Source organism: Mesoplodon densirostris, chromosome 14 (assembly GCF_025265405.1).
Source record: "Mesoplodon densirostris isolate mMesDen1 chromosome 14, mMesDen1 primary haplotype, whole genome shotgun sequence".
Taxonomy (NCBI): domain Eukaryota; kingdom Metazoa; phylum Chordata; class Mammalia; order Artiodactyla; family Ziphiidae; genus Mesoplodon; species Mesoplodon densirostris.
This window is the reverse complement of record NC_082674.1, coordinates 40,356,831-40,379,129: the sequence shown is the minus strand read 5'-3', so window position 1 is coordinate 40,379,129 and position 22,299 is coordinate 40,356,831. Positions and strand designations below refer to the sequence as shown.

The following is a 22,299-nucleotide window of genomic DNA, read 5'->3' as shown; positions in this document are numbered from 1 at the left end:
TGAAAGAGTTTCCTGGAGCATATCTGCAATATCACTGCCCTGACAACATAATATTCTCTGCTTCTAAAAAATATTTTTGAGAAATCATTACACAAAATGCAGACCTTCCCTGGGGAGAATTCAACATGTAGTTTTATTTACCAGAGTTATTCTTGTCATGTTATATTATTGCTAGAAGAATTGGGGGTAAAGTTTGGGTTACTTTGCTTTGTGTCTTTAGAAAACTTTAAATGGGTTTTGAGTAAGTGCTAAGATGTGTTTACCATTCTCCTCTGAGGCTTTATATTTTTAATTTAGTTGTTGCACAAATGACTTGGAAAATCCATCATCCAGGGAATCTTCTTGAAAAATCTTGGTTTACATTATAACAATAATTCGTAAACTCCCCAAGCTTCTTGGAGAAGTGTCATGCAAATTGCACTTTCCAATGGGAGAGTTCCAACTGACTGAACTTTTTTTTTTTTTTTTTTTTTTTTTTGGTGGTACGCGGGCCTCTCACTGTTGTGGCCTCTCGCGTTGCAGAGCACAGGATCCGGACGCGCAGGCTCAGCAGCCATGGCTTACGGGCCCAGCCGCTCCACGGCATGTGGGATCTTCCCAGACCAGGGCACGAACCCGTGTCCCCTGCATCGGCAGACGGACTCTCAACCACTGCGCCACCAGGGAAGCCCTGACTGAACTTTTTAAAATCAATGAGCAAAGGAGAATTCTGCAGAGTGGCTCCCTAGAGTTGAAATATTTAATGGAAGGTTGTTCTTTATCGCTTCCTTATCATTTCTTTAAAAGGCTATCAGACAAGGTCTATAAGAGATACTTGAGCCCAACAGAAAGGTACCAAGGGGGAATGTCTACCCTCTCTCTCAGTTGTCCTGTGTATAATCAGCAGACAATAAAGAGCTTGAGACAAGCCACAGGCATTTTGTAGACATAAGGGTGTGACAAATAGAAGAGTCCAAAGTGCTGAATCCACCCCATCCCCAGCAAGGAAGCAGAGCTGTCATCAGGCATAGCTGGGGTAGCTTGACTCCTTCGTAGTAAGCAGCTGTGAATTTAAAGTACTTATTGAGCTCTACCCTTGTACTAGATGCTGTATGAATATTACATAAACATTTTCTTATTTAATCTAAAAAATTTCTGCAGTAGTTAGTATCATCATCACTTCATACATGTGAAATGAACCCAGGTAACCTGGCTCCAGAGTCTCTACTCTTCACTAGCCCACTATGCTGCTTCCAGAGAGAAAGCACATGCAATTGGTGATGAAGACACATTCCATAAAGTATATAGCACCTGAGACAGACCTTTAACCAAGGGTAGAATAGAATCTGACCGGCAGAGAAGGGTGGATGTGCCAGATGGTAGAAACAGTGTGAATGAAGGCAGGAAAATGTGAGGTAAATTCAGGAGATACAGTGATTTGTCTAGGGAGGCACTGTCCAGGAGAAATATAATGTTAGTCACAAGTTTAATTTTAATTTTTAATAGCCACATTTTAAAAGGTTTTAAAAGGTGAAATTAAGTTTAATAAAATATTTTATGTAATCCAAATGTACAAACTATTATCATTTTGTTGGAAGACCGAAATATTGAATAACATCCTCCAAACTTGAGACCAAAAAACAAAGCAGGCAACTCCATGAAGTGCAATTATGAAGCTTATTGAGGGTAACTTACATACAGGTGGGATCAGGCTGACATGACATTCCACATTCGAAGTTGTACTCCATACCACAGGGTATGGAAAAGGGGATAGGGGGCTTTAAAGGGGCCAGAGCTAAAAATAAAACCTGACTGCTAGAGAGAAGCACACCCACACTGGATGGAAACCAGGAGTTTTTCCTTCCTCTGGGGGTCTCATGACCATTAACCATCTGCATCAGCAAAAGGCATTTTTCCAGTTTTCATTTCAGATGAAGACAAGGGTAAAAGTTGATAGGGAACTCATCTGGTTTGGGTGCATTCCCCATGAGTAGGCTAAAGCTCAGTCATGCAGAAAGGGGAGGGAGTAGGACTGTGGGCCTAAGAGCTGAAAAAAAATAGTCAGTGTGGTTTAGCCACACCCATCTCAACACGTAATCAATATAATAATTGTTAATGAGATCATTTACATTATTTTTTCTTGCCAAGTCTTTGACATGTGGAATGTATTTTAAACTTACAGTGCATTTCAATTTGGACTGGACATACTCCAAGTGCTCAATGGCCATATGTGGCTAGTGGCTGCCTTTTTTGGACAGTGCAAGTTTAGTGTATTGGTTATAGGAGGGGAAGAGTGGGTGATAGGACTGTCAAATAAAGTTCAAGCCTTTATTTCAGGGGCCTTGAATGCAAAGCTGAGACATTTGTAGATAAGTAGACTGGCCAAGGGGTGGCACAGAAGAATCTGCCTGTAAGAGTGACATGGTGGGAGTTATCAGGAAGACTAATCTAGACTGGGCAGAGGAGACCCAGGATGGAGTACAGGGAAACCAGTTTGGGGACTATAGAGCAGTCGAGGTGAAGAAAAGAATGACCAAGGAGAGTGGCAGTGGAAAAGGAATAAAGGGGCTGGAAGCAAGAGACAGTCTGAAGGCAGAATCTACCAGAGTCTGGGAGTTCAATGGTGGAACAGAGGAAACATTCATACAAGGCACCTGATAAATTCTCAAAAAATAGTGCAGGAAAAAGAAGAAAAAAACTGGGTAGTCATTAGTGCTGAGGAGGACAGGAGAGGAAGAAAAACACTCTGGTAGGCTCTGAAGCTTCATGGAAGAACAGGAATTTGAGCTGCACCTTTGAAGTTAAAGACCGTGAGCACGTGCCCTAAGAAGCTGGTGGCTCTATCAGAAGGTGAGGTTTTCGCAGAAGAACCAGAGGATTGCATAGTGGGGTGTATCAACAAACCCCCAAAGGAACAGTACTGATGTGATTTGACTAATGTAGGACACAGCACTGGACCAGGAATGAAGTGACCTATGTTCGAGTCCAGATCTGCTGCTGAATTGCCATGTGGTTTCAGGGAAGTCATTTTACTTTTCCTCACTTAAGATTCTTCATCGAAAGTGAGGGGTTGGACCAAACCACTTGCAAGCAGCCCTTTTAGTCTGATTGCCTGAGTCTAATACAGTAAATGCTTAAAGGAGTGTTCTAAAATTTTCTGATGTAGAACTTAACATCTTGGATGTCCATCTATACTGACTTCATATTTCAGTTAACATTGACGTCTGAGCTCCCTCTAGGTAAATGCTGAAGACAAGAGGCCAATAAATGAAGACATACCTAATAATGAAGTTACCAAACAGATCAATGCATTTGAAAGCGCAAAGATTTAAAATCGTTTGTAAAGGGGAAAGCCATTTGTATTTCACTCCAAGATGAAAGCAAGTTTATTATAATTACTGAGTGACTTTGAAAAGAACACAGGAATTCTTAAGCCCCTGTTCAATGTAGAACAAGGTCTCATGTAATAAATACAAAAACATTAACATTCTTTTGAACTTAAATAAGGTAATGTTTCCCTCCCCCCCCATTTCTATGAGTTCATTAGGCAAAAAATCTTTGACCATCCCTGGTTTCTGTCTTTTTGTCTCCCCCTGATTTTGTAGTGTTTTAAAATTCAGGGTGTGTAGCTCTAGCAATAAACTAATCATCTGTGAAAGATGGATGGATGTTTGTAGCTTTCTTAAATCGATAATATAGATGGCTTTTCTAAACCATTAGAGGGAAGTGAAAAAAATAATTCATTTCTGCCATTCTGGGCAGAAGAGGTAAAGGCTCCTGCAAGGCGAGCCAGGCTTTGAGGACTCCAGATTAGTGCTCGGATTTCTTCCCTGGCTGTTGTCTTCCTCTGCCCCTGCTCAGCCTGTGGGCTTCAGAAGGTGGTCCTGCCCTGGAAATCCAAGCTCTTAAGAACCAAAGTGAGGTGGGGGAACCTACAGTTGTAATTGGCTTTAGGCAACACCCGTGTTTAAAAGTGTCAATTGAACCATATTTTCCATTTACCTAAGGAGTTTGCTATTTAAGGAACCTTTCATCAATCCTCCTGTAGAGCAAAGAACTCTTTGATAATGCAAATATCTCCCAGTGGATAGGTTTTTAAAAGCAAGGATTTCTAAATCTTGGGTTCCCTTGAAGGGGGACAAAGAAACTCCTGACCCTGAAACTCTCCAGCTAACATTATTTTGAGGGTTCATGAACAAGCCAGTGAACTGGACAAACTGGCTTTGTCCAAGGTCATCTGTGTTATTAAACTTAGAAGAAAAAAAATAAGAGAGGCCCAAGCCCCACCCTTGAATACTCAAGAGACCTGATAATGGGGCATCATCTTCTTCAAGGAGATTAGGTTTATCTGAATGCTATTTGTTTATCTGTTGCTGGGCTCTGACGGAAGGTGAGCTGGTGCCTTGACAGCTGGGGCTGGCTAGGAAGGGGACTGAGTCAGGGCCCAGGAGAAAGAGTCGATGGGAAAGAGCTCTGAAAGTGGGATGGCCCTCCTGAGCAGTCCCACCATGAGGCAAAACAAAAGGGCTGGGCCTTTATTCTATGCATTGACCAGTCACTGGATGCGGGCTGCAGAGGAGAGAAGACCTGATATTGGGTGAGGTGGCAATCTTAGGCTGAAGGTAATTCCAGGAGAGCAACTCCGCTGAGTGCTTCAGTTGCCCACTCTCCCAATAGCTGGCGGAATGAGTACCTCAGTCCTAAATGGTGATTTTGGCAGCCCACCAGCATCCACTGGAGGAACTAACCCAGCTGCACTGGGTAGCCCCAGCACAGGGTCCCCATCTGTTCCAGGGGGCCCAGTTTGAAAGTCAAAACCAAGTAGTGAGAGATATTACATTGATCCTAACCAGATAGCAACTAGGAACTGTTCTGGGTCAGCAGTGTCTTCTAAGAGGGAAGAATACAGGGATCAGCATCTGGTGATTGACAAGAAGAGAAGGCAAAGGCTCCACTCCTGGATGGACTCTGGGGAGACCAAGCAGGCTACAGGATAAGCAATCAAGGTCAAAACAAGTACCAATATGGGGCGGGGGCCGTGTAATTCAAGGTACTGAAGGCACACTCCTGCCCTCCAAATAGCGTTGGGTTTAGTGTAGACAAGGCAGAAAGACACAGGACTTCACCAGGGTCATGACCAATCACAAGATCCCAGAACTAGGGTGAGTCCTTACTTCCAATCCTAAGGAGTAGAGACTGCTTCTACGTCAACTTTAACACATAACTGGAAGGTGTGGGAGACTTGCATGTGGGATTCATGAGTCGATGGAGTTTCCAGAACTGATGAAACTAAGGCAGCCTTTGTCATCCAATCTAAGTATTTGCTTCAACATCTCTGGTAAAGGCTCTTGAGCAAGGTAGAATTTGGCCATAATTCAGGTATCACCTGTGTTATATCATCAATTAATTTAAAAATCAAAGTTTAAAACTATAAAAAGGACTATGAACTATAATAAATATAAGTAACTGCATGATTCCACACCATATACTTCCACAGCCATCTCACTCACTATTCAAGAGGCAGAGAGAACTCTCCACTCTGCAAGTTCAACTTCACATTTGCCCAGTAACCTTGGTTCTCTACCACCCATCTGAGATGCATAGTTTGGGAGTGTCGATCTCTTACGTTTCTTTGCTCCATTCATAGCTTTCATTCCCTTTGTTGACACTGGACAACAGAGCTGCTGGACTGTCCTTGCTTTTGGTCCCTTTTTCCTCAGTTCTCCTTGGCTTCTGCTCTTTATCAAATGATATTAACTAGACTTTTCCATAATAGTTCCTGAAGTTCACAAATTCTTAGAATACATGTAGACCTAACTTTCAAAAAAAAAAAAAAAAGAAAGGAAGAAGGAAAGAGGAAGGGAAGAGAAGGAGGGGGGAACTCAATACGTCAAAATGAAAATTTTATCTTCTCCATTTGTCTCTCAGGTACAGAGGGTTAAGTTAACCATACTTTTTCTTCAAATAACATAATCAGTGGGTCATTCAAAGTCCCCTCATTTTAGTTATTCATTTTATACCCTCCTCCCACTTTCTCTCAACTCACCATAGGCAACCATGCTGATGTATGTTTATATGTTTTCTAATGGCTAATGTTTGGTGTGTCTGTATTTTAATTCTGCAAGTAGTGTCGTGTATACATATCATTAATTTCTTAGTTGTTTCTCTTAACACCATGATTCTAAGATCCACACATGCTGCTCTGTGCCCCTTTACACTCTTGCTCCTAACTGGCGACCCATTCATAGGTGTACATTTTAGCCCCCCTCCCTCAGCAGTGGACACTCAGGCTGCCTTCAATACCCCTTGATGCCACAAGGCTGTGAAGAAAATCCTTGTGCAAGTTTCCATGAGTATCAGTGTGCAGATTTCTCTGGGATATATATAGGAGTAGAACTGCAGGGTTATTGAGACAATTGTTCACATTGCTAAGAGCTTCTGGCTTCATGGAAAGAATCACAGAAGCATCCATCAGAGAAGGGATCACCTTCAAAGGGAGTACATTCAAATGGTTATTAATAAATCATGGGCCACATGAACATTTAAATACAGGAGACAGCGACTTGAATGCTTAGTAACTGCTGCCCACTGTGATGAATCAGAAAGGAATACACAATATCTCTAAAATAAAAATATAAGTCTGTGGGGAAAACAGTTTGGGATTCACAGAAGCACGTTCTCCACATCACTTCATGAGAACACTTCTGTTGTGAAAAGCTTGGTGCACCGGTCTCACCCCACCTCGCTCCCCATTCTCTGACCCCCAGGCCTCTTTCTTGTCCCAGCCACACTCATAAAGCTACCTCCTGTTCGCTCAGTGCCTCTTTTATGGTAGGAACTCTATTTTCACTCTCATCACTGCTGCCTTTCCTGCTCTGAAGCATCAACAACAACTCTACAAAATTTCTTCTTGCACCAGGGCTGATCTGTAGTCACCGGGAACAGCCAGTGCATGATCTACAGCTTCTCTCCCTTCTGTCCAACCTTTGCTCCTCATCCCTCATCCCCACATCGATCAAAAACTCAGGCACCCTCCCTGGTCAAATCTGAGCCACAGGGCCTCCCTGGTGGCGCAAGTGGTTGAGAGTCCGTCTGCCGATGCAGGGGATACGGGTTCGTGCCCCGGTCTGGGAGGATCCCATATGCCGCGGAGCGGCTGGGCCCGTGAGCCATGGCCGCTGAGCCTGTGCGTCCGGAGCCTGCGCGTCCGGAGCCTGTGCTCCGCAACGGGGGAGGCCACAACAGTGAGAGGCCCGCATACCGCAAAAAAAAAAAAAAAAAAAAAAAAAAAAAAAAAAAAAAAAAAAAAAAAAAATCTGAGCCACACTGTTCTCCGGGGAGCCACACAGTGTTCCTTTTTTGGAGGAAGAGGGTGCCTGCTGAGAGGCTCCAGCTTCTGGGCTCCATTTACATGAATAAACAGCTCTGAAAGGTTCAGTTGAAGCTTTTATGTAAACACTCTCCAAAATATGTTCTGCACTGCATTATCCCCAGCAATAAAGATTCTGGAATCAGAATTTGGCTGTCAGTTTTATTGATGTTGCATGGGGTACAGTAGAATACAGCTTTCTCTTCTGGAAATTTATTGACTTGGCAGTGCAGACAGCAATAAAACTGTGTTTTTAATCAGTAAGCCAAGCAGACATGATTGCAGAAGAAATATAGGAAGGAAACATGCCATCATAAGAAGATTTCTCCCCCTACAGTCCCTGTTCTTCTCGGATGCCCTGTTAAATAAGTTTGGGTATTGAAGGATGTACTTGGTGGGACTGTCTTCAGGAATAAAATCAGAGGAGCAAGTTTGGATTACTTGTTCTAGGTTGTAGCATCTCTAAGAGACAGTTGAGTGAAAGCATTTTTCTGCAGTGAAATTTCTTTGCATTAGCCCTAGAGAGGAACTGCTGGTAAGCTGCTTTGCAGGAGGAATAGCAAGAGTGTGACATGCCTCTTCTCAAGAGAAACAAGGTTCCAATTCATGTCCCTTCACCTTGCTCACTGAGAGAGAGTGAGTGACCTGGTATATATCCGAAGGAAACGAAAGCACTATCTCTAAGAAACATCTCCATCCCATGTTCATTGCAGCATTACTCATAATAGCCAAGATAAGGAAACAACCTAAAGTCACTTGACAGATGAATGGATGGAGAAAATTTGGTGTATATATATATATATATATATATATATATATATACACACACACACATGACAGAATATTTTCAGACATAAAAAGAAGAAAATTTGCCATTTGCAATAACCTGGATGAAAGTGGAGGGCATTATGTTAAGTGAAATAAGCCAGAGAAAGACAAATACTATATGGTATCATTTCTCTGTGGAACCTCGAAAAAAAGCCAATTTCACAGAAATAGAGAATAGAATGGTGGTTGCCAGTGGCTGGGGGTAAGGGAAAATGGGGAGATACAGGTCAAAGGGTGCAAACCTTCACTTATAAGAAGAATAGGTTCTGAGGATCTAATGTACAGCATGGTGGCATAGTTAAGAATATGGCATTGTATATTTGAAAGTTGCTGAGTAGATCTTGAGCATCCTTACCACAAAAAAAAAGTTAACTACTTGAGGTGACAGATGTGTCAATTATCTTGATATTGACAATCATTCCACAATGTAGGTATACACCTAATCATCACATTGTACACTTTAAATATATACAATTATATTTGTCAATTATCCCTCAATAAAGTTGGGAAAAAAATTTAAAAGGAGAGAGAGTGGGTTAGGAATCATATACTTCAGGCCAGTATTGCACAGTAAAGAACATTTGGAGACTCTCTGCTTGGTCATGTTACCTTGTCCAGGTTACTTCATCTCTTGTGATCAAGTTTCTTCTGCTATCGAAGGGAAATACCCGCCTCACACCATTGTTGAGTGGATAAAATAAGGTTACAGGTGGGTGTGCCTAGTTCACACAGCATGTTACAAGCATGTTACAAGTCCCTTCTGGGACTGTAAGACATCTCACTGATTTGAATATGCTCATCACGGTGGAGGTGCAGCAGCTAAGCCAGTCTCTGCTGCATAGACACACGAAAAACAAGGCAGCATCTCCCACTTCTATTCTCCATATTCTTGATATTCACGTCCCTCCTGAAATGTCCTGGTCCACTCCCCTCTTCTCTTCCAGTCCTTGAGCCAAATCCTTGAATCACTGTACATGCTTGATAAATACTGGTTGAACATTCATCTACGCCTTGCAGATGCTTTCTCCTGAGTTATCTTGACCCCAGTTTCCTTTATCATCCTATTCTGGTTTTGCTCTTGCTGAGAAGTCACTCTTTGCTCAACTTTTATGTAACGCATAACTTTTATCTCAGTTCAAGAATGCTCAGATTGTTCTTCTGGATATAAGTAAGTGCCTGAAGGAATCTCTATAGATACTCCCCGCAAACGGCATGAGATGCCCGTTCGATTTAACCATAGGAGCAAAGTGGTCTGGTTGGGATAATATTAAAATAGGCTGCCTGGGGAAAGTGGTAAAGATCAAAATAGGAACATGTTCTTAGTGAATCTTCCCTTCTCTTGCCTGCCTGGTTTTCAGTTGTATTTTCCCCATCTATTTCTCCACTCTACCCAAGATAGCTTCTTTTCCATCCTCCCGAGAAGCCTATAAGTCCACTCTAAAACTGTGTGTGAACCATTTACTTGGTGCCAAGCCCTATCCTTCATACACGTTATCTTGATTAATCATCATAACAACCCTGTGAAATAGAAATTACTATTTCAATTTTATAGATGAAGAAATTGAAATAGAGGACTTAAATAATATGCTCAGGGTCCTACAGCCAGGTAGTAGGAGAGTGGGGATTTGAACCTGGTTGGGTCTGATCCCAAAGTTCACTGTCTTAAAAACAAAATTACACACTTTTGATAAACACCAAGAATGAGTCATGGCACCTCTCTTTATTGATATGTTAGAACTTTCAGCCTGAATCTAGCTATTTGGAACTCTGTAGTCACACACACACATTTTATTCATGAATTTAAAAGGCACCCAATCTTAAATCTTAAGCTCTTGGCTCTCCTTTTTTCTTTTCTAGATCACTCACCTATCTCCCTATCAAAGTAATCCCATCTCAAGCTTTCAGAGGACTTAATGAAGTCATAAAAATGTAAGTAAGATACTGCATATCAAAAGACATTTATAATTGGAATAAATTTTTCCCTCAGAGAACACATAGTTGAAAGGGGATGATTTTTCTAGGAGAGAAATTGTGTTTAGGAAACCCTACTATTTTTATCTTTAAAGTACAAATAATACCCAGGGACCTTTGAAGAAAAGGTATGATTTTCAACAGTTATTAAAATCCAGATAACTAACCTTGCTTCAGTGAACTGAATGTCTTTTGATAAGTGATGATAAATTACTCAAGTAGAAAAGAAGATAGATTTCAGTCATAAAAACTCTCCCCCTGCTACAGCAGCTATTCCCTCATGTCACATTTTTAGATAACACCTACATAGAAGAAAATGTGTTGAAAGTTTATTGTGCATCAGAAGATTATCTTTGTATCTAAAATATAAGTGTATCACAAAAACACAGTATCTATAGCCATACTGATAAAAGGCATTTATCAAAATTGTAAAGCAGCCTGATAATTCAATGTGATCTCATATTTGTGTTACATGTTAATTTCAATCCTATATCCCTGTGTCAGCTTCTAGGACACAAGATCCCATATATGGAAAGAGAACTTTCAAAGGAGTCCAGTATTCCAGCATCCTCCTTAATGTTAGTCTGAGTCAAAGGACCTCAGAGGCCATTTAGTTCCCAGAGAGCATCTTAACAATCCTCTGGGCTTTGGAAGCAGATTTGCATCTCTAAAGAAGATGCTGCATCATCAGTCCTAGTTCCTTGGGGAACCTCTGATTGCTCTTTAGGGTATACGCAAGCAATGAGGGTATTAAAAATAATTCATTAAGAATTAGTGCATATTATAGGAAATACACTGCAGGTTACGTAAAGGTCAGTTTGCTTGAGGCTAACCCTTACTCTCCTGCTCTTGTTTAAATGTTGAGTTTTGATAGCTTTTAATATATTAAGACCTCCTAGTGAGAAAAGCAGCCACAGTTAAATAAGTGAACTATTAGGTAGCAATAAGATGAATCAGCCTAGGAACAATCCATCACTGTGTTGTTCATAAAAGACCTTAACTGCCTTAGGCTCAGCCTTCCTGTGGGCTAAAGCTCTCATCGAGTCTGAAGCCTTCAGTGAATGTAAACATTAGATTTTGCGACTTCTTTCTCAGCTGGCTGCAAATGGTAGCTTATGCTGGGATTTTAGGGTAACATTGACGTTACCTACATGCTTGGCGGTGGTAAATATATGGCAAAGTTTATTCCTTTACTTTTGTGTCTTTTTTAAAAAAAAATCAGTTAATTCACTTATCTATTCATTCATTTATACCCTATGTGCCAGGCTACATGAAGCCACCAGGGATTTAGAAGTGAATAGGACATACTCCTTGTCCTCAATTTGCTAATGAAGTGAAGGAAATGGTCAAATAAACAGACAGTTACAACACAAGAAGGACACTTCATGTAGGAGTTGACCACTTTGCAATTGCATCAGAACAGGATTTGGGGAAAGGGGTAAAGAGTTAAGAAACAATGAATCCTGGGCTTCCCTGGTGGCGCAGTGGTTGAGAGCCCGCCTGCCGATGCAGGGGACAAGGGTTCGTGCCCCGGTCCGGGAAGATCCCACGTGCCGCGGAGCGGCTGGGCCCGTGAGCCATGGCCGCTGAGCCTGCGTGTCCGGAGCCTGTGCTCCGCAACGGGAGAGGCCACAGCAGTGAGAGGCCCACATACCACAAAAACAAAAACAAAAACAAACAAACAAAAAAAGAAACAATGAATCCTAACCCAAATTAAAACCTCACTAGAGTGATGGAGTTGAGAACCCAGACATTCTGATCCTGGCCCTGAATCTTCCCATGAGCGTTATTTGCCTCTCCTCTCAGAGCTTTAATTCCAAAAGCTGTAAAACAAGGGAAGCTGACTGGATTTTCCCAAAGGACGTGTCCACTTCTAACAATCTGTGACTCTGAGTCATAGATAAATAAGAAAAAGAACCTGTCACATCAACAGGGAATACTGAAACTTGCATTTCAACTGCATCTGGGTTGCAGATGCCAATTAGTGTTCCTAAAGGCCGGGGGGTGGGGTGGGGGGGGATGGGTGTGTTAGCACTTTATGATGTGAGGACAACTTAAGGCTTCCCTGTTCTTTTTTAAAAGGACACACTGGAGCCCCCAGTTGTTGGGTTGTACATACAGCTTATTATTATGCAGACACAGTCATTTCTTTCAGGTTTCTTCTTCTTCTTTTTTTTTTTTTCTCTCTCTCCCCTAGTGAAATCTCTCAGAGTGATTCCCTGGAAAAGATAGAAGCTAATGCCTTTGACAACCTCCTCAATTTGTCTGAAATGTAAGCATCAGCTAACAGATAGTTTATTGCTGTACACTATTACCCTCGCTTGCTGGAGCCCACTCAGTATTTGTATTCAAGCATCCACTGCTAGGAATCCAAGAGGAAAAGACCACAGCAATTACTAGGTCTGGGCAGGCACTAATTTCTCTCACTGCAGCGGCCTGAAGGTTGCCATGGTGACAACTGCTTCTCCCTGGGAGCTGTATAAACTCTGAAACATCACAACACAAAGTTGGAAATTAAAATTGACATTGTGGAGTCCTGCCAAGTAGCTCTTACCTTATGGAAGGGAGGGTATGGAGTTCTTGGGGTGGTGGGAAAATTTGGAAAGGAGCTTAGAGATCATGAATTAGTTCCCTGGGGACTGTTTGGGCATATTCGTTTGTTTAGTAAATGGTTCTTGGAAACCTACCATGTAAAAGTGTTTGGCATGTGTATGTTGGATTTGTTGTTATTATTGTGATGTTTTTGAACTGAGTCTTAAAAATAATCCTTTCCAAATTATCATTTTCCTCCAATTTACAAAAAAGAGGGGATGGGAGAAGACTGGCTCTATTCAGTTTTCAGATGATAAACCTGTGGCCCAAAGAGATTAACTGACTTGCCTGATGTCACACAGCAAGTTAGTGCCAGAGTTGGGACTAGAAATCAGGTCATGTGACTCCTAAAGCAGACTTCTTACTTCTGCCTTATTTGGCCCAAACCTGACCTTCTACAAACTGCATCTGCAGAAGAGTTTCAAAAGTTAAGGAAGTGAGAAAGATGTTAGCAACAAACATATTTTGAGCACTTGTGCTTGGCCTTTATTTCCTCTAGGTTGTGTCATTTAATTCTCACAGCTGCCCTGCAAAGTGGGGTAATTATCTCTTTTGTTCATGGGAAGGAATGGGGGCTCAGAATGGTCAGTAACTTGACCAATGTGGTACCTTAGACAATGGCAGGGCTGGAATTCAACCCCAGCCTATCTTCAAAGCTTGTGTATTCTCCACTATACCACAAGGCCTCCCTATGAATGGTCCAAATAGCAATTATCTAAAGAGACTAATTAATTAATAAGTATGTGGGTACACATGTCCAACCAAAGGTCAAATGCTACTGGAATACAGAGGAGGTAAAGTATAAATCTCCCCCAGGAAATGATGGTGTAACCAGAGAGGTAAGACTAACTCACCAAACAGTTATGGGGAAATCCGAAATAATGGGTGTTTAAGTGCAAAAGGTATAGTCTGGACTTCGCTGTGAGGTAGAATTTCAAGAGGGGAGTGGGGAGGGGGGAAGGTCATTTCCGTTACAGGTGACAGTCCTATCCCAGACCTGGAAACCTGAAATTCTGCAGTTTTAACAGACTTCCCAAGCAATGTTGAAGCAGAGCAGCTTGAGATAAATAAAGCTGTTTGTGATGCACAGCAACATTTATTAATAGATAAAGTATCAATTTATAAATACAGAAAGGAAAATAAAGTGCTCTAAGGGAAAGTTTATGGACTTTTCCCAAAGAAGGCCCTAAGACTAGGATGTTAGCTCCCCACAAGCCCTCTTTGTCTTGTTCACAGCTGTATCTCCAGCACCTAGAACAATGCCTGGCACATGTAAGTGCTCAATAAATGTTTGTTGACTGAATGCATGTATGGATGAGTGGTCAGACCCCAAAAGAGTCTTCAGAAATAAAAGTGCTTTCCATCCTACCCACATAATGTCTTATGTGGCCCATGATTGCTTGACTCAGTTGTTGTAAAAATAATTACAACAAAACGTCACTCACCTCTTAAGAATCAAACGGACAGAAAGGACAGAAATAGGCACCGATAGTGGGTAACTTTAGAAGGTAGAATGCACACTAGACTCAGAGTCAGAAAAACTGACTTCACTTCCAAGTGCTGCTACTTCTCAGCTCTGTGACTAGAGACAAATCATTCAACTTCCTGATTTCATCAACTAGAATAGTCATTGTTAACACCGGTGGAGGCCTTACTGCGATCGCGACACACACATTTACTGCTCAGAAACCACACTATGAGGAAACCAAGCTTTAAGTGATGTATCCAAGGCCATACAGTTAGTAAAACCAGCATGTAAAACCAAGCTGACTCCAGAGTCCGTCCACCTAACCAATACACTAGATTTTCTCTACAGAACAAGAGTAATTATCATTTCCTTAGGTGGTTGCTGCATGGGTTAAAAAAAGCCAAATGCATGTACTACCTTTTATTGAATCCAAAGTAGACAGAACCCAGTAAATGTGGCTGCTTCCCAAAGTCACTGGGGAACTAGGGAGAAGAGCAATAACGCCACTGTGGTATTATGGCTGTACTTTTATATTTTGCAAAGCCCTGCCTTGTACATTATCTCTACCTATTATGTTACTCACTACCTGCCAACCTGTGAGGTAGGAAGAGTGCTATTATTATTCTAATCTTACAGAAGGGAGCATTAGCTCCGGGAAGTTAGGAGGCTTGGCATCATCACACAACCAATTATCTATAGAATGGACAAAAAAATCCCCAATCCAAGGCCCCGGCCTCTGCCCTGGGCTTTTACAAAGACTGAGTGCCCATCTGGATAACTGGTCAGTGTGACTGCCAGCACACTACAAAGAAGGCCAGTTTGCCTACAAGGACAAGTAGCCAATTTGTTCATTTCTCCTGGGAATGGAATCTCCCATCACCCTCAGTGTGCTGGCTCCATGGTGGGGCACGACCTAGCTGGCCAGGAGCCCTGGATGTTGGTGCTTCCTCAGGGGGTGCAAGGGAGAATGGAACAGACTGCCACCTATGATGCTTACACCTATCTCAGCAAGAGGTTGAAAGCAGAACTTCCTGGCAATAGCCAACTAGCTCTCACCATTCCGTTTCTATCCCCAGGGTCCCTGGAGCTCCCCTCAAGCACAGGAAAGTCACTTGATTTTGTTGATGCCACTTTCAGCCAGCATCCTCTGGTGACCATGACCTTGTGCATTCCAAACGAAACACTTCTATTAAACTGCTGCCTGTTTTTCCATTTCTCTTTACAGACTGATCCAGAACACTAAAAATCTGGTGTACATTGAGCCTGGAGCATTTACAAATCTCCCCCGGTTAAAATACCTGTGAGGAATTTTCCTTTTTAAGCAACTGGGGAGGGGAACATGGGCATCTGATGAAAACCTAAACAATTAAAAGGTTGGAGAGAATTTTTAAACCACATACTTAGCATTATCTGCATGTCTGTCTTCAGCCCTCTGATTAAAATTTAATCAGCATTTCTTATCAGCTACCATGCTGGGTGCTTTCAAATACACGTAAGTGGTTCCCAACATTTTCTCCGTCCCAAACATCCAAGAAGAATATCACCCCTTTGCAATGATTTTCAAAGTGACGGTGGGCGTGGAACAGGGAGGTCAGGACACTTTAAAAAGGGTAAATCGGAATCTCTAAGGTGAGGTGGTGAGGCAGAGAGAGCATAGGTGAAAGTGGAAGAGGCAATTCTGATTTGATCCCCATCCCTGGTTGAAAATTATTGATCTCCTTTCTCTCATGTGTTCATTCATTCGTTAAGTGAAAACTTTTAAAGCATTACTTTGAGGTAGGTACTGTGCCATATAAGAGAAATCATAATTTTCTATTTCCCATTAAAACTTATTAAGTCCACTAGTTAGAACTATAAGTTAAGTACCACTGTAGCCCAGCAGATTCATTGCCTTGCCAGCAAAACCAGAATTCCTGAAACTTGATACAAACCTATAAATTAATCACCATGGATCTTCTCATATATCAAGTAATCACTTATTCACACAGAAAAAAATGAACATTTAACCCTCTAACACAGATGTCCATTCTCTCTTCTTCCTGATGAATTAAATTTCATAAAATCTCTAGAGGATGCAAAGTCCAAAACCCCAGCTGAAAAAAAAAAAAAAAGAGGAGGAGGGGCAGATACCTCTCTAGTGTTCCACAACATCCAAGCAGTCCTGCCCTGGGGGATGGGCACGAGTGTAGCTCCTTCGGCAGCTCTAACACTGGATGATGATTCCTAACCCAAGTGTTCTGCTTTTCCAGACCTCCGAGGGGTCTATGGGACACATAAGTATCCGCAGCATCAACTACTTTGGAAAAACATAAGAAAATCCCAGAACCAAATTTGACCACTGCAGCAGCCCCTTGTTATCGAAGAATCATCGTCTTTATTAAATAGCATTTCACCCCTAAAAAGCAATATTCCCCCAACCCCGGTACACATTGCAGTCCAAGCCCACACTGCCTTCACCAGCCACAGACAGGGCAAGGATTCTGTGTGATCTGGGGTAACAGGTAAGGAAGAGAACCAGAGTGATCCAAAAGAGAAAGATGGCTTCCTTTCATTGTCACCAGAGTGCCGGGCAGTTCACTTCAGTTGTCCAGTGTCCATGACTGGTGAATTTAAAACGCGATTGGGGGGAGATCCAGATGCCTGGACTCCTGTCCCATTCTGTGTAATAAAATATCCTTCAATTTAACCTATCACTGAAGCCTCTCTCCTCTTTGAAGGCTAAATAAAAGGTGGGAGGAAAAGAAGAGGAGTCCTGAGTAGCTCCAATAACCCAAAGAATGTTTAATGATCTCAGTGAGATACAAGGAAGAACTCCCTGAATCGCAAGGTAGCTAAATAAAGGGAGATTTTTAATAATGAGGAAATGGATTTCTCACATGGAGATTAATCCTCCTGAAGTGTTTGAGTTAAAACCTGTTCTAAAGTAGTGAGATGCTTTCTGGAACCATCAAGAGCACGGAATAAACTAGTTAGCAAAAGGAAATGGAATGCAATACAATACGAAAATGCAATTGATGCAATAGGAAAAAGACAGGCTGGAAATCTTTACAGACGTAAATGAAAAAGACTTAGAAGTTTAGTCCCATCCCCTAGATCTCTAAATAGGAGTCATTAGAGTAACTATGCCCACAGTGTTCGGGGCTGTTAAATTCTGATGATCTTCAGCAGCTAGAAGCGTTACTGATAAAGCCAAACTCCATATGTTTAAATTTAATGTGAAAACAGTATTACAAAGTGCCTTCCTACCGTTTTTATCTTTATTCCTTAATAACAATCACTTTTACTCACTCTGCCCACATTCCCACCCTGCCCCAAACCACAGGAGCATCTGTAACACAGGCATCCGAAAGCTTCCAGATGTTACGAAGATCTTCTCCTCTGAATTTAATTTCATTCTGTAAGTACCAGGCTGATTGCTATGCATAACAGTTTCCTATTTGCATCCGAAATTTGGAAAGTAAATATTTCTCATTTCATTCCTCAAGGGAAATTTGTGATAACTTACACATAACCACCGTACCAGGAAACGCTTTTCAAGGGATGAATAACGAATCCATGACACTGTGAGTAAACTCGCAGATTCACGCTCTGCCATACAGTTCCTGCCATTCCCACTTCTAGCTTGAGGTGGGCTCTTTCTCATCTTTTACCATGTTCCTAACTCTCTGGTGACATTCTTTTTGACCTAAAGTGCCAAGGGTGAGAGGAGTTGTGTGGGGTGGCAGCTAGGTCACATGTTCACATGACAATCAACCAACCCGTTAAGTTCAAAATTAATCAAATGGGCCCTGAGGATTTACAGTGACCAAATTTCCAACTGATGAAATTGTTCACTGCATCAGTGGACTGCTTTGAAGCTAAGAAGAGACAGCCTGGAGGGGAGTCGCTGCCCTGGTTAAAAGAGAGCACAGAAATTTCAAGTTTCAACTGAGAAGAGTTTGAAAGGATATTCTCCAAGTAGGTAGAGTAGTTGATCAATGGACCCTGCTCGCTCGCTCTCTCTCTCTCTCTCTCTCTCTCTCTCTCTCATTTTTCACCCTCCCCTTAGAACCTGCTCACTTTGCTTCTGAAGGGACACCATCGATGCCCATTCCCTAAATCCTTGAATACCTGAAAATAGTGTCTTTTTATCTGGCAGTCACTTATCAGGTTATCAGGCTCACAGGCCTATCCCTTTCATGCTCTTTCCTAAGGCCTTGCTACTAAAGGTATGGTCCATGGACAAGCATCTACAGCATCTTCTGAGAGCTGGTTAGAAATGCAGACTCTCAGGCCCATCCCAGACCTACTGACTCAGAATCTGCATCTTCGTAAGATTCCAAGTGATTCACATGCATGTTAAAGTTCAAGGGGCATCATACTAAGATAACCCAACTCATTCTCTTCACTGTACACCTGCCTGGCTTCCTTCCCCTGGGATCCCTGCCATCTTTACATGGGGCACCTTCCTTTGCCCCACCATTCAGAGGCAGTATCCTGGGTACCACGCCTCATTTATGTCCAAAGCCCAGTGACAAGTGTTCAACCCTGCTCCCCACATCCACATCCTCTCACTCATTCTGCTTTGGTTACAGTCCATGGCAGGATCTGTGATGAGGCCATAAATGAGCTTAAATGTCCTTAAAGAAAGAGAGAGCGTGCATTGGGTGACCCTGAGATGAGGAGGTAGTTGTGAAACAAGAGAAGTGACCATCTCAGAGGACTCTCTTCTATACAGTGGATTCTAGAAATTGGTATCAACGGTACACTGCATTTGAATAGTACTTTTACTTTGTGTAGGTGTAGTTCAACACACGCAAGTGTCATGTTACAAAGCTGTGGCCACTACAGCATTGACTCAGAGTGTTGCAATCAAAAGAATACAGAGCAGCAACCAAAAATAGTTTCAAAATAACTCAAATTCTTAACTTAAAACTCTTGAACACCAGAAACGAGACTAGACCCTAGAAAAACTTCTCTACAGTCTTTCTACTCCTCCATTTCCCTCATGTACTGTAGCTCTTCCAGCTGTTTAGAAAGTGTTTCTGACTCACCATTGTATACGGATCTGGAACTACTCATTCATCATATCCCCTGTCAGAAACAGGGCATTTACAGAGCAAACACTGAGTGGGGAGGTACCTCACGCTTTAGGATTTGGGGTCTTTCCATGTCTTTATTGAGGACACAAAAGACATATAAGATCCATGTCTTTGAGAAGCTCATAATCTCAATGGGGGAACACATGAAAGAAGGAAAGAATAATACAAGCCACTAGACATTCACTGTGAGTGTGTGGTACACAGAAATGAGAAGTATTGGAGAAGTCCTCTTGGGCTGGAGAATCAGAGAGGCTGCAGACTTGTGTTAGACCTTGTAGAATCAGTAACATTTGTATGAGTAAAAGTGATAAAAGCAGCTAATATTTATATAGCACTGACACTGTTTTAAAGTACTTTTTAAAACTCATTTTAGTCTCACAGCCACCCTTTGAGGTAGGAACTATCAGCCCCACTTTTAGATGAGGAAACCAAGGCACTGAGAATTTAACTAATTTGGCCAAGGTCAAGCTTTAGACTCAGACAGTCTTGGCTCCAGAGTCATGGTCTTACCCATTTTGTGATACCACATACCAAGAAAAGGGGAATGAATATTCCAAGTGGACATGAGCAAAAGCATGGCTGTGGGAAGGAGGAAAATGGGATGAGGCATACTTATTGGGAGTAAACATCCTGCTTAAGAAATGGAAAATACATTTAGATAAATGGCAGGGGTGGAGGAGTCACTGGATTGCAAAGGGTTTTAAATGCAGGGATAAGGGGCTAAAGGCTTAGAAATAACCCTGAAAAAAGTATTAAGAAGAAACCGCTCAGTAGAGTAGACTTTAATTCAAAGATCACAAATATCCAATACTCCCTTTGATTTTCACCTAAATCTAAAAATAAGCAGGAACCAATAGGTACTCCTCCCAGATACATGCACAGCAATGGGGGTGGAGTGGAATAAGAATAAAAGAGCAGAAGATGTGGAAGAAGACCAATAAGAAAACAAATGTTGAGATAACCCATAGGGGTCTATAACTCACAAGATGGGGCCACCCCACCGAAGCCAAGGGACAACTAAAGATTTCTTCTCACACATCACATTTCAGCATTGGTACACAAGAGCTGCACAGTGGTTTTATTAGGGGCCATTAACTTATTTCCATTATGAGTTTAAGAAGAACAGTGCCTACCAGCAGGGCATAACTGCCCCACCTCTGAAGTTAATGAGGACTGCAGCTCCATCCCTCCCAGAGAGCGTGCATTGGGAGCGCGCATTGGCATTGTGCTTCCACCCCCTCCTCACTCTTGGCCCTTCATCTGGAAGGAAGTGATTAGTCATTTGCTTGGCACTTGTTCTCAGCTGAATGGGCCCTTCCGTAAGTGAAGGACCATGTGCAGCACCCCGTTGGAAAAGGGTATTACGTTCAAAGAGGAAAGCCTTATTTCCTCAGCTATAAAGGTCAACTCTCTAATTAGAAAATAATGAAAGCAAGCCTTCTCTTTTCATTATTAGTAGTATTTGAGATTTTGGTTTTCATGGAACCTTTCCTGTCCTCCCCCCACCCAGATCTTTACCAAGATCTTTTCTCATTTAATGAAAACAAAACACTTCACTTGATGCTCAAGAAGCTCAGTGGGGCTAATGCTAAAGTTATGCATTATGCTTTTATGTCCCTTCATAGCCAATTTGGCTTTTCATTAAATCGCCTCAGGAGGCTACCTTGAAATGTTCCCCCCTGAATGAGCAGGGTTTGACTGCACCACCTTTCAAATATCCTAGATGACTTATCACACCAGTCTCAAAAAGGAGTCAACCTTGATTCATGTCTGAACTCTACACAGAGAAGGAAAGATCACAGCAATTAATTCTCTAAGACCCTTCAGAGAAGGGTGACCTGGCAAAGGATGACAAGACTCCAAGCTACACCTGTGACAAGCCGCAGTGGAGAGACTATTGGGCGCTAAAGTAGAAAGCCTGGCTTCCAGTCCTGGCTCTGAGTCTAACCAGCCTTAGTCAAGTCACACCATGGCAACATGCCTCTGACTCTGTCTCTCCAGTGGGATTATTAATACCTCCTTGTGCAAATTCAATTACATTGTGTCAACTACACTGTACCACCACTTAAAAAGCTCATATTCAGCAAGCCAGTTATTTCAGACCATCATGAAAACATCGTGTGTCATCATCTCTTTTTAAACATTTTTTATTTTGGAAATTTTAACTGACAAATGGAATCCATTCGTCTTTCCGCTGACAAGTGGAAAAAACTGCACTATGAGTGGCCCTGTACACCTTACCTAGTTTCACGTACTATTAACAGCTTACCACACCCACTCCATCTCTAGATAGCTAAGTATATACAACACATTTCCCTCTTGCCAAACCATCCAAAAGAAGTCTATAGGCATCATGACACTTCCCACCTAAATTCTTCAGCATGTATCTCCTTAAACAGAAACATTCTACATTACAACACCATTACACCTAAGAAAATCAGCATGGATTTAATGACATCATCCAACCTACAGTCTATATTCAAATGCAAATGTCTTTTATAGATTTTTTTAAAGTCAGAATTCAAAGTTTATACATTGCATTTTTACTGTTATGCCCCTTTGTCCTCCCAACCTTACCTCCCATTCCCCCCCCTCCTGAGAACTGCTCCCCTGCCTTCCTCTGTTCTATATGACACTAATTCCTTTGAGGGCCCAGGCCAGTTGTCTGGACTCATCTGACTGCATTGTCCTGATTAGATTCCGGTCAACGTTTCTGCAAGAATACTGCAAAGGGGAGGTTATATGTCTCCCACTGCATCAAACCAGGAGGCCCATTGTGTCATGTTGTGCCACTCCTTGGCCATCTGGTTAAGGTGGTGATTGCCAGACCTCTTCATTGTAAGGGCACATTTTTCCCTTTGTCATAAATAAGTAAACCATTGTGGGATACTCTGAGTTCATGTGACTATCAAGTTGGCCAACAACCTTTCACCCAGTGGTTTCAGCATCTGTTCATTATTCAGTTATTATATAGAGAGCTACAAAATGATAGTTTTAAAGTTATCACTCCT

The 22,299-nt window shown here is 42.0% G+C and overlaps 1 protein-coding gene across 1 annotated transcript in view; it reads left to right on the top strand.

Moving 5' to 3' along the window:
• Positions 1–22,299, top strand: part of LHCGR (luteinizing hormone/choriogonadotropin receptor) — a 64,343-nt gene that overhangs the window by 9,306 nt on the left and 32,738 nt on the right. The window contains exons 2-6 of the mRNA XM_060117049.1: positions 10,034–10,105; positions 12,345–12,419; positions 15,433–15,507; positions 17,530–17,604; positions 17,693–17,770. Of these exons, the coding sequence (XP_059973032.1) occupies positions 10,034–10,105; positions 12,345–12,419; positions 15,433–15,507; positions 17,530–17,604; positions 17,693–17,770 (375 nt within the window). The remainder of the gene's footprint in view (positions 1–10,033; positions 10,106–12,344; positions 12,420–15,432; positions 15,508–17,529; positions 17,605–17,692; positions 17,771–22,299) is intronic.